We start from the raw sequence: 12982 nt of genomic DNA, 5'->3' as shown, positions 1-12982 counted from the left end.
TCAATTCTTCATCTTTTCTCCAACATTCTCTCTAGGGTATCTGTGTCCCTCTCACGAATTCCCATTTAAACTTCTATCTTATGCTGAATTCAGTAGTGCATGCCTGAAATCCTAGCTACTAGGAAGGCTAAGGTAGAAACATCACAAATTTGAGGGATTTTAAAAAAACGGGGGAGGGCTGGGGTTGTGGCTCAGTGGTAGAGCGCTTGCCTGGCATGTGTGAGGCACTGGGTTCTATCCTCAGCACCACATAAAAAGTAAATAAATAAATAAAGGTATCGTGCCCATCTACAACTAAAAATACTTTAAAAAAATCGGGGGCAGGGGGAATAAATTTAAAAAAGAAAAAAAATTGGGGGGAGGGTATTGGTAGGATTCTACAAATGAAACAAGACTGAACATGAGTTGATAATTATTGGATGATGGGAATACTGATCTCTTTGCTTTTGTGAATGTTTAAAAAGTAGGAGAAAAGTATATGTAACTCTTCTTTTAGATGGGGTAATGTTAGACAAGGGTCCATTTCTTTTTTTGTGTAGGGGGTGCCGGGGTACTCAACCAGTGAGCCACATCCCCAGTCCAATTTTTTATTCTTTTTTTAGAAACAGGGTCTCACCAAGTTGCTTAGTGCCTCACTATTGCTGAGGCTGGCTTTGAACTCATGATCCCCTTGCTTCAGCTTCCTGAGCCACAGGATTACAGGTGTGCGCCACCACTCCCAGCCCTAAGAGATCATTTCTAATTACCTTCAATGGAATAGACACTGAAAAAACCTAGGGCTTTGCCAGAAAGTTAAAGCCTTTTCTGGGCCAATTCTATGTGACTGGCTTCTTGTTATCCTTGCAGAGACAGTCTACATTAATGCATGTAAGCAAACGCATGAATACATTTTCTCACTGTTAACCCAAAAGATAGCACATCACATGCATATTTCATACTAAGCTTTTCTAGTCTAATAACATCTTAAAGATTCCTTCTATTATTTGTTTATACAGCTATTCCTCCCCACAGACACTTTCTTTTTTTATGTACTGGGAATTGAATCCGGGACTTCATACAAGCTTGGCAACATCCACTGATCTTCATCCCCAGTCCTATCCCTTTTTTTTTTTTTTTTTTAAGGAATTTTTTTTAATACCTTTATTCTATTTATTCATTTGTATGTGGTGCTGAGGATCGATCCCAGGGCCTCACATGTGCTAGGCAAGCACTCAAATGCTGAGCTATCACCCCAGCCCCCTATCCCATTCTTTTTAATGCTTATACAGTATTCTCTTATATAAATAGTTCATAATTCATACAACCATTCCCCTGTTGATGGTACTTGGGTTGTTTATAACCTTCTGCTATTTATAAATAATAACAACGTTATTATTTTAAAATAAAAATACAAAATCTTATGCATCCAGATTAATTTGAAAAAGTAAAATCGTTGGGTCAAACCAAATCATTAAGTAGGACTGGTTATCTCCAAAAAGCCTTCCTAGGTTATACCACTTTACATTCTCACACACTATATACCAAAGTGCTCCTTCCCTCAATCACTCAACACAGGATCATAATAAACATTTTAATTTCTGCCAATGTACTAAGTGAGGTGAACAAATAATATTGTGTTGCACTTTTAATTAAGTGACTTAAGAATCACTTATTATTATTTTTTTTAATGGACTCTTTTCACACACCTTGCCCAGGTTTTTTATTGCGGTGTTGATTGTTTTCTCAATGATTTTTAGGGTTTCTTTACTTATTGAGGACTTAGCTGCGTTAGGTATTTAAAATATTTTTCCCTACTTGACATTTGTGTTTTTTATTTTATGGCATTTTTTGTTTGGCTGGTTTTTTTTTGTTGTTGTTGTTTTTAATTAAGTAATCACAGAGGAATCATTTTTTTTATAGGCTTTTGGCTCTGTATCATGTTTTATAAAATTCTACCCATCTCCGAGACTTAAACATACCTTTCCATGTGTTCTTCTAATGTTATAAATTCATTTTTATTTAAAGCATTAGTTATTTTAACCTAATGAATAAAGTTGTTATTTTTAATTTTTTTACTTTATTCCAATACCACTTGCCAAAGAATCTGTTTTGGCCCTGTTTATACATCTTGTTTAAATCTGAATTTAGACATTATTATTATTATATACAGAAAAGTGTTTACTTGGAATTTCTTTGTTTGCCAATCCTTCTAAATCTCCTTTTTGTATTGGTTTCATTTATTTACTTATTTTCTGCTAGAGTATTTGTACAAAAACCCTTTTGTGTAGGTCTGTCTGTAGTTAACTGCTTTTGTTCATCTGGGAAAGGTATTTCAGCCTCACTCATTCCTCAACAAGCTGCGCTGGTGCATGACTCTGTGAACAGTTCATTTCCCCATGCTCACCCATCTGTTCTTGAGTCATCACTGTGAGTCTTCCTGTTTTCACTGCAGATGTTATCTTTTTCCCTCTGGCTGATTTCAAAGATCTTCTCCCTTCTGTAGTATCCTATGCTTTTGCCACAACTAAGAACAAATTTCTTTTCATTTTTTTCTACCTTCTATACCCTGTATTTCTTCTATCTATGGATTTTTGTCTTATCTGTTCTGGAAAATTCTTAGCTATTACTTTTTTGTATATTTTAACTCTGTAACTAATAGTTCCAGTACCCGAAATCTTACGGAATCTAGCTCTACTGTGATTATAAATTTTTGTGAATTTCTAAATAAGAGCTCATATTTTACTGATGTTAAATGAGAAATTCTACAAACCTAACTTGGAGAGTCTTTTCTTTCAGAGGATTTCTACTTGATTCTGCCAACAATCAGAGGCACTCACAAACACAGAACCATTTTAATTCTGATGCCCCTTGAGAATCCAGATTTACTCAGCTCCTCACCACACACTCATGAGTTAGACTTCCAATTGGCTGAGGGGGGGAGGCAAGCATTATCCAAGGAACCTTGTCCCTACACACTTGCATTCTATTTCCTGCTCTGGTTCAGGTCCACTCTTTTGGGGCATATGGGAGAATAGGGGAAGTCTTTTGGTTGCTACTCTATCATAACCTGAGCAATACAGCAATAAGTCTGGTATGTCAAGGCCTAACTTACTCATTAAGCAAATTTTTATTGCGCAACAATGTTCTGTTCAGCCCTGTTTAAACACCAGAGTGTAAGTAATAGAAAAATCCCTATTCTCATGAGTATGTATTCTCACTGGGAATAAGAATAAGCACAGTAATAGTACTTCAGAGGGTAATAAGCACTACAGAGGAAAATCACGGAATATGGCTGTGTGTGGGAGATGAGGTTGTCTCAAATGGGACGGTCAGAAAGGTCTCACTGGGGAGACCACTTTTCTGCAGACAGCTGAAGAAGGCAAGAGGATACACAAAACAGAGACTGCAGCAAGTGAAGGCCCTGATGTGGGCGTATGCCTATGCTGCTGATGATGCAAGGTGGCCAGCATGGCTGATGGCAGCACTGAAAGGAAACACAGAGCCTGACAGGTGGGAAGTCCCTGGAAGGCCAAGCTTGGGAGTAAAACAATCTGACTTGTATTTGAGGGCACCTGTTCTCAGGTGCAGTTAAGAGACTGGAGATACAACAAAAATGAAAGCAGGAGGGAAAGGGAGCAAACTGCCACGGGCCTGTACTCCACACAGCAACTCTATAAGTAAAGATGACTTTGGTGGAATAGCTGATTATGAATATATTGAAATTATTTTTAAAAAGTCTACTAAGACATATAATCAATAAAAGTCATAGAAAAGAAACAAAGAGTAGAAATGCTAAAATATTAATGTTCTTTTTCCAATCATAAAAGGATAGAAAGGTTTGGGGGCTAAGGATAGGGAAACTGGGGAATTGAAAACTTGGAATATTTCTGCATTCATTACAAATTACTGTGATTCTTACAAAAAAAATTGCTTTACTGTATTGCCATGAAATTAAAAAAAATTACAAAATGTATAACATTATGCAACTTAAAGTGTTTGAGAATACATAAGCCTGGGACATTGAAATTAAGTTGAATATACCAAAAGGCTGAAAGGACAAAAATTCAATTAAAATTTAAGTAAAATAGTCTGGGAATTAAATCATTCAATAGTGTATAGTAGGGATGGTGAAGCTGATAGAGCTAATGGCACATGGTAAGAGAAGGTGACCTACTGAAACAGGTGAGGCTATGAATAGTTAGCTCTGAATGCTATGATTACTAAACTTCTAAAGGATATCTTTTTTTTTTTTTTTGGTACTGGGGATTTGACCACTAAGCTACATGCCCGGCCTTTAAAAAATTTTTTTTTTATATTTTATTTTTAGCCTTAACAAAGTCTTGCTAAGTTGCTAAGACCAGACTCAAACTTGCAATCCTCCTGCCGCAGCCTCCCCAGTCACTGGGATTATTCTCAAGTATCACTTTCCTATTTAAAAATATGAATTCAAGATAACTGTTGGGAAGAATGTTTTGAAACAGTTTCTAAAGCTATTCTTACAACTTTTTCTAAAGCAATAATAAAGATTTTTTTAAAAAAATTTTTATTTTATTTTTTATTTTTTAGTTGGACACAATACCTTTATTTATTTATTTTTATATGGTGCTGAGAATCGAACCCAGGGCCTCACATGTGCTAGGCGAGTGCTCTACCGCTGAGCCACAACCCCAGCCCTAAAGATTGTTTTTGACAGACCAAAGACTAGATAAAATATTCCCACTCACCGTAGAATCCATCTGATTATATCTGGCAATATCTTTATGCAGTGTCCGTAACATAATCATAGCTACCATTCCAGATAAGAAAAGAACAATGACCAGGGAATTCATTATGCTGTAAAAATAAGAACATCACAGTTAATCTGTAGCTTTGTCTACAGAAGAATTTAAACAGTTTTTAACTGTTTATTGAGTAACATTAAAACAGAAAGAATCAGAATCAAAGTTAAGACCTGTGGTTGTGGCTCAGTGGTAGAGCACTTGCCTAGCACATGTGAGGCTCTGAGTTTGATCCGTAGCACCACATAAAAATAAATAAATAAAATAAAGGTATTGTGTTCATCTATAACTAAAAAAAAAAATCTTTTAAAATCAAAGTTAAAATACCTAAAATTCAACAAATCCAATGAAATGTGTTCTTCTATGTTTCCTTCTAATGGACATATAGCTTTATATATTTATCCTAATAGAGTTTCTGGTTTTGTTTTTGCAATACTGGGGATGGAACCCACAGCCTTATACATACTAGGCAAGAGCTCTACTACAGAGGGATATCCTGGTCCCTATAGTTTTAGAGTCTGTTTAGAATTAGACCTTTTTTTTTTTTTTTTTGTTAAATCCATGATCAACATTATTAAATAACTACTATGCCTAAATCTTAGCATCATATACAAGGAAACAACAAAGGACTGGCCTGGATCCTCAAGAAATTTACTGAAGAACAAATTTACTCAAGATTAGTGAGTGTCAAAAAGATTAATCAGCAAATCAGGAAATGGATAGTGATGGCACCTATGAATAGGCTTGTAGGTAAGTTCTGAGTCATGTTCTGGAAAGAATAATAATAGCTGCAACAATAGCAGCAACTTCTATTTACTGCACACTTTTGGGTCCCAGTAATGTTCTCAGATGCTCTGTGCCATTATCTCCTTTAATCATCAAATGATCCCAGGAGCTTGGTATTTCTAGACAAAGAGGTGAACTCTTGAGAAACAGACTGCTCTGACAAACAACTCATTACTTGAAGCCAGAATCTGAACCTGAGTCCAAACTTCTGAACGCATTAGAGGATGAGAGATTATGTGAGATGTTCAAAGGGAGAGAGGGCAGAATAAGTAGACAGCCAAAAGCAGACTGTACTCTTACCTAAACCACTGTATGTGGGTATGAGGCATAGACTCCAGAATGTAGTCCCATCTAGATGCCCATCTGATGTTTTTATCTTCCTGGAGGTGGAAGGAAAAAACTGCTGACAAAGCACATCAATAATCCCATAACTCCCTTCCAGAGCCTGCCCTTCCTTCCATTCAGTCAACACCTGCAATTTCTAACGATCATAACTAGGATTAGTTGTGGATTCAGGGAGTTAGAGTGGGAATCTGGATAAGATTAAGCAGTAAATGAAAAAAACAAAGACAAAATAAAACAAAACAAAAAAACTTATGAATTTCTAGCAATACCTACAAACTTGCGTTCTTAAAAGTCTTGTTTTAAAATATAGCTGGTAAAGGTTTATTTTCTATGTCAAATTTAGAGCTATGTTTAATTTCTTCAGAAAATAATTGAATGGAATAACTTATTCTTTACTCTGGCCCTATGGGACAGCTAACCAGACCACGAAATCATAACCTAGGTACACTGAGCATCTGGCACTGATCTCCTAATATCTAGAAAAATATACTGTTTATTGTGCTGGATTTGCAAAATTAAACACTACATGTCACAACTACATTAGACTGCCAAAATCATTTTTTTTTTTAATACAGAGGGGAATACTGCCTAATTTTTTCACAGTAAACTGTTACACTCCTTAGAACCATATTCACTGATAAAAATACTTCCTTCAATTTCCTAAGAAAATCTAGCAACAGGAAACTCTTAAGTCCATACTCAAGTCCTGATTTTGAAAATGGTATTGTTTCCCCAAATGTTTCTGGCATATGTCTTTGACATTTTCACTATATTTTCTATGCCTATTTTGTATCCTTTTTTTGGTACTAGGGATTGTACTCAGGGGCACTTAACCATTGAGCCACATCCCCATCCAATTTTTTGTCTTGTATGCATCTCTTTGGCATAATTACAAGTCAGACTCAATTCTTCAATTTCTTATTCTCTTCCATTTAAACTGAAACTTAGTTTCAAGAGTGATTATGTTGGCTCGTGCAGGTGCACTGAAAAACTATTCTAAAAACCAGCTCATTAATAGTTTAACTATTTGGCAAGCTTAATCATTAGTATTTTTAATTAGTTTAAGTAGTACAAATTTAAAATCAATTTCTCAGTTATACCAAAGATAAAAACAAACTCACCTGGAAACTAACAGAGTAAGTATAGGCAATTTTGATCTCCCCAGAGGCCTTGTTACTTATATCCATGGGGGGTCCAGAGCAGTCTGGTTTATCTATATGGGTATGTTTGAAGCTGTGGGAAGAAACATTTTGGTGAGATGCTGATAAAATACAGTTTAAAAAATGAGATAAAATAAAGGTTAGAAATTCTGTACTGCTAACACTGCTAACACTGCTAACACTCCAAGATGAAGTTATTCATGTCATATTTAATAGTGTTTACTTCATATAAATAATGGGCTAAATTGCGTGTACAAAATCATTACTCCAGTTATAAAAAAAAAACTTCTAAAAACACTATACTTTAAGAGCGTTAAATAATCTTTTTTTCCCCCAGGCAGGATTTCTCTATATTGTTTGCCCAAAATGGTCAAAAAACTCCTGGACTCTTATGATCCTTCTTGACTCCCAAGTGCTGGGACTGCAGATGTGTGCCATTGTACCCAGCTAAATAAACTTGAAAAATAAAACAAACAACCCACCCATGAGGTTTAAATGCACAGCCACCTTATTGCGGTTTGCATTTCTTTACTACTAGTGATGAGAGAAGATGGCTAATTCACTTGCTAAAAAAAAAATCATGAAAAAAAAAATCAAAATACATATTTTCATGCTAACACCTCTGAAATTTGAAGAGGTGCTCTTTCCATAGCTCTTCCCATGCTGGTATCTTAACACTGCATGAAAACTTTGGAAACAGCAGCACCACTCAGCTCCCAAGGAAAGTCACATGATGTGGAGGCAGTTCTCTGTCCACTCAAAACGGGGCACTGTGCCAACCACTCATGTTCTCCACTACACACTGGCAAACCAACTGCCGTCAAAACTCCCAGGCTGGTCTGGGGCTGCAGCTCAGTGGCAGAGTGCTTGCCTAGAATGTGTGAGGCACTGGGTTTGATCCTCAGCACCACAGAAAAATAAATAAATAAAATAAAGTCATTCTATCTACAACTACAAAATAATAATAATAATAAAGAAATAAATAAAACAAACAACAACAATAAAAAACTTCCCAAGCTGCAAAACAAAACAGAAAGGCACCTTGGCCTGACCACTTACTATAAAGGAAAAATGAGAACTAGAGTTTCTCTGAAGAACTTAGTAACAAACTATGCTAAAGGGAGTTTTAGTCACAATCCTGGAATGCCAGAATAATGATTATGGAATAAGTTAACTGGGTCTCAAATACTTGTTCTTTGGACCTGAATTTCACTTGTGTTTTTTACTCTTTGTCTATTTGTATAGTTACCTTTTTGGTTCAAGTTTAGCAGCTACTAATCTTGCTCCCATGGAACCAGTTTCAACAACATGATAGTATATTTTGATGTCAACATGGTTGAAAATGTAAAATGTATCTCTTTCATGGAATTCTGACTATAAAACAGAACATGAAGTTAAAGGCAGATAATTGGCTACAGGAAGAATCAAAACATAAACCTTTAAAATGGACTAGACAAGAAGGAAATTTTAAATTTAGAATTTTAAATCTTCCCCTTTAAAAATGTTTACATAAATACCTGGTTCAAAAGAACACAAATCTAATATTTTCCAACTTTTCACTTATAATAACAAAATAAATTTAAAAATATTACAGCCATGCTAAACCTTACATATTTAAACACTTTTCTTCCCTAAAAGTCTGTAACTTTGGATTAAACAATAATCTACCTTATTCAAGTATTTCTGATTCTCACAAAAGCATTAACATAACCAGTTTTATGACCAAGTTAGCTCACACTAACTTTTCTCAGATTATAATAAAACAGTAAATTAGTTTGTCGTGATTACACAAAATTCTAATATATATCCCCAATAATTCTAATTACCTTCTAAATTAATGTCTCCATTCTATTAATCCATTTTATTTTTCTGTTTTGTTTTTACTGTATTGGGGATCAAATTCAGGGGCTCACACATGCTAGGCAAGTACTCCATCACTAAGCTATCCTCCCAGCCCCTATTAATCCATTTTTAATTATAAAAGAATGGCCTCACAGACAGGTCAAGACTTTAAAACAACTGTACTACCAACTTGCAATATAAAGTCTATGAACATATGATGGGGCTTTTTTGGCACTCTATTTTCTTTCTTTCTTGTTTTTTTTTTTTATAATTTTTTTTTAGCTATAGATGGACACAATATTTTTATTTTATTTATATGTATGTGGTGCTGAGGATCGAACCCAGCGCCTCACATGTTCGAGGCACGTGCTCTGCCACTGAGCCACAACCCCTGACCTAGCACTCTGTTTTCTTATGTATAAATTTATGAATCTAAATATTAAGAGAACAAAAGTTTAGCATAGCCTTTAGTATACAAAAAACACATTCGGTAAATGTTAAAGTGAGTCTAAATTATTATTTCTTCTTCTTATTATTTTTTAGTTGTAGATGGACACAATACATTTATTATTTACTTTTATGTGGTGCTGAGGATCGAACCCAGGGCCTCACGCGTGCAAGGCAAGTGCTCTACCACTGAGCTACAACCCCAGCCCAAATCTAAATTATTTTAATTTTGGAGTTAAATTTACATGTTTTAATCTGGCTCAGTTTAAAATCTAAGTAGTAATACTTTAGAACACCTGAACTGTATTTGTTTAATGAATGTTGATAAGTTTTGTCAAAGACCAAATTCTCTTAAGACCCATTTTTAAAATTATTTATTACAATTCTTATTACACATATAGAGCACAATTTTTCATATCTCTGATGGTATACAAAGTAAAACCCATGTTTTTAAAAGCAGCATAGTTTATCACAAACTTACATTAATAACACAGGCATCTTTTGCATGGCCTTTATCTGTTATGTAACAGCCAATAGGAAATCCAGGATTACAAAACCTCTGACCATCTTCAACATCATAACACCATGTTACAGGCATATTATCCACAATCCTATGTACAGAAATGAGTGAAGTTAGAGGAGAACCCAGCAAACATGACTAAGAATGCCTAAATCAGTGTCATTGCTTTGTAAAATGTAAATGCCCTAAGATTCAAAAAAACCTTAAAGAACTTTGATGGAACATAGTATTTTATAAGTAATGACATTATATGCCAATATATTAAAAAATATATATGTATGAAAACATTTTATAGCTTCTTTGAAACTATAATATATATAGGAGACAAGAATTTTGTAAAATAACTTGTAGCAATTGCTAATTAAATCATATTATCTGATAACTAAATATAATTTACCCTTAGCAGAACACTCATAGCTCTAAACAGGTATAAAGCTATATATCTAGTTTCCTGGGAACAGTTTATTGAATAATTAGAAGTAAATGTATTTATTACTCAAGTAACTCAATTAAAGGAGAATATAATTATAAGATATGAAAAAATATTAACCAAAAGGCCAGGTTAAAAAAGAAAAATTAAAATTAGGGACTGAAGGGATAGCTCAGTGGTAGAGTGCTTGTTTAGCATGTGCAGGGCTGTGGGTTCGAGGGTAATGGGAAAAAAACATGAAAATTACAGAATTAACTGTTGAAATTGTAAATCCAAATAATTTCTTAAAAAAAAAAAACTATTATAAAGCTAGAGAACCAAATCTTTCAAGTTCTACAACCAAACAATGACAATAACAAACCCAAATAAAGTTCTGTAGCACATACAGCAGCTATAAAAGTCTGCACGTGGGCTGGGGATGTGGCTCAAGCGGTAGCGCGCTCGCCTAGCATGCGTGCGGCCTGGGTTCGATCCTCAGCACCACATACAAACAAAGATGTTGTGTCCGCCGAAAACTAAACAATAAATATTAAAAAAAAAAAAAGTCTGCACGTGAAGTCCCCTATGCCCAGTGCACACTGCAGGACACACATTTTGAAAAATGAACAAAAAATATACTAGCTATGTTATAGTCATACGATGACACTCCAGGGTATGTTTTATTTGTTAATTAATGTGTGCCCTAGGAAGTAGAATTATGATTCTATATTCACCCAAGGTGTACATTAATGACCTAATACAACATGCCTTGTCACATTTAAATGCTATTTAATAGTACGCAATGTTCCAAATTTTGGAATCACCTATACTATTAAGTTGCTTATTATTATAACCAGCAGGCTACTAGTTCCATGAAAAGACAGAACATAAAACAATGCTATGTAAATAATTCAGGTTTTCCTTCCTCCCTCTCTCAACGCCCCTCCCCCCTTTCTTGGTATTGAGGGTAGCTCAGTGGTAGAGTGCTTGTCTAGCATTCAGTTGCTCAGCACCTCACTTTGGCTGAGGCTGGCTTTGAACTGGTAATCCTCCTGCCTCAGCCTCCTGAGCTGCTGGGATTACAGGTATGCGCCACTGGGCCTGGCTAAATAATTCAGATTTTCTGGAGGCCTAAAGAAATTGGTGAATTGCTTTAATTTTTTTAGACAGAAAATGAAGTTCAATCAATGAGTCAATAGATTTAAAGCACTACATAAAAATTAAAGTGCTAGTTACAAAATGAAGAATTCTCTGGGTGTGGTGGTTCATGCCTGTAATCCCAGCTATTTGGGAGGCTAAGGCAGAAAGATCAAAAGTTTGAGACTAGCCTCAGCAACTTAGTGAGACCCTGTCTAAAAACAAAATTTTATAAAAGGTCTGAGGATATGGCTCAGTGGTAGAGAATTTCCCTAGCATATGCAAGGCTCTGGAACCATTCCCCATACTGGGGTGAGGGAGGATAAAAAGAGGACTTCAAGGACAATTTGGGTTTTTTAAAAGCAAATATCTCACATTTACTTATTTATCATCTATATAATGCCTTAATATAACAGCCTGTTTCTGGTAGTAAGATGTATTTTTTAAAAAAACCTTTAAATTACATGTAAAAAGGTTTAAAGAATATTGTTTTAAATTACCACCTTCCCAAGTCAGGGAGTAGTATTTATTTCAATTTCTAACATCAAAAACATTAAAAATCCTATTTCTGACCCAACAGAGTGAAAAAGGGTATGAGAAAAGGGCTTGAAAGGACAAAGGTGAATAATTGGTCTCAATTTTTTTTTTTTTTTTTTTTTTATCGTGAAGGACTCCTTCCCATTTTCCCTCTATCCTCCAGGGACTCCATATGAAACACTGGTAGATAAATTAGCTACAAAAGTTTCTAATCATAATGGAATAATCAAAATTGTAGCAAAAAAGCAAAGAAACTGAGTATTTAAGCCATTCTGTTAAGTTTTTTTAAAAAATATTTATTTTTTAGTTGAAATTGGACACAAAACCTTTACTTATTTTTATGTCGTGCCGAGGATCGCACATGCTAGGTGAGTGCTCTACCGCTGAGCCACAACCCAGCCCATTCTGTGTAGTTCTAATATGAGTAAATTTATCTAATCCATTATGATTTTGAGTTTCTGAAAACAGAGCATCATTTCCTGTTCCTGACTTGGGATCTTGACTAAATGCACTAAAATATCTTCAAGATCCCTTTGTGTGTAGGAATTCTATAACTTAAAAAAAAAAAATTATAAGTATTCTGGTAACTAGTTGAGCAGTTAAGCTTTTATTTTAAAAAAACATCATAAGGGGCCAGGGGATGTAGCTTTTGCCTAGTATGTGCATATACACAGAAAATCATAGATTTCAAAATGTAGGCAAGGAGCAGGATCACCAACCACACACAGAGAGCACAGTCCAAGGGAATTCAGGTGTCCGGGGCTAGTGCCAAAATACTAGTCAGTTTCAAGAACGACAACACAGCTTAGGCTACTGATAGAATAAGCCTCAATGATCCTCAAATCATGTTTTGTTTTTGTGGTTCTGGGGATTGAACCAAAGGGTCTCCACCACTGAGCTGCACTCTAGACCTTTGAATTTCTTATTTTGAGAGAAAGTTTTACTAAGTTGCTCAGGTGGGCCTCAAGCCTGCTATCCTGTCTCAGCCTCTGAAGTTGCAGTCTGTTGCTCAGACTGCTCCTGGGCTCAAGCAATCCTGCCA

The 12982-nt window shown here is 35.3% G+C and overlaps 1 protein-coding gene across 1 annotated transcript in view; it reads right to left on the bottom strand.

The window, feature by feature from the left end:
* Tm9sf2 (transmembrane 9 superfamily member 2) overlaps positions 1–12982 on the bottom strand; it is a 58470-nt gene that overhangs the window by 20414 nt on the left and 25074 nt on the right. Inside the window, exons 5-9 of the mRNA XM_027938852.2 lie at positions 9819–9948; positions 8298–8422; positions 7010–7121; positions 5844–5923; positions 4704–4812 (exon numbers count right to left, since the gene is read on the bottom strand). Of these exons, the coding sequence (XP_027794653.1) occupies positions 4704–4812; positions 5844–5923; positions 7010–7121; positions 8298–8422; positions 9819–9948 (556 nt within the window). The remainder of the gene's footprint in view (positions 1–4703; positions 4813–5843; positions 5924–7009; positions 7122–8297; positions 8423–9818; positions 9949–12982) is intronic.

The sequence above is a fragment of the Marmota flaviventris genome, chromosome 4, assembly GCF_047511675.1.
Source record: "Marmota flaviventris isolate mMarFla1 chromosome 4, mMarFla1.hap1, whole genome shotgun sequence".
Classification (NCBI taxonomy): Eukaryota; Metazoa; Chordata; class Mammalia; order Rodentia; family Sciuridae; genus Marmota; species Marmota flaviventris.
Note: the sequence above shows the minus strand (reverse complement) of the source record. Positions and strands in the feature narration are given on the sequence as shown.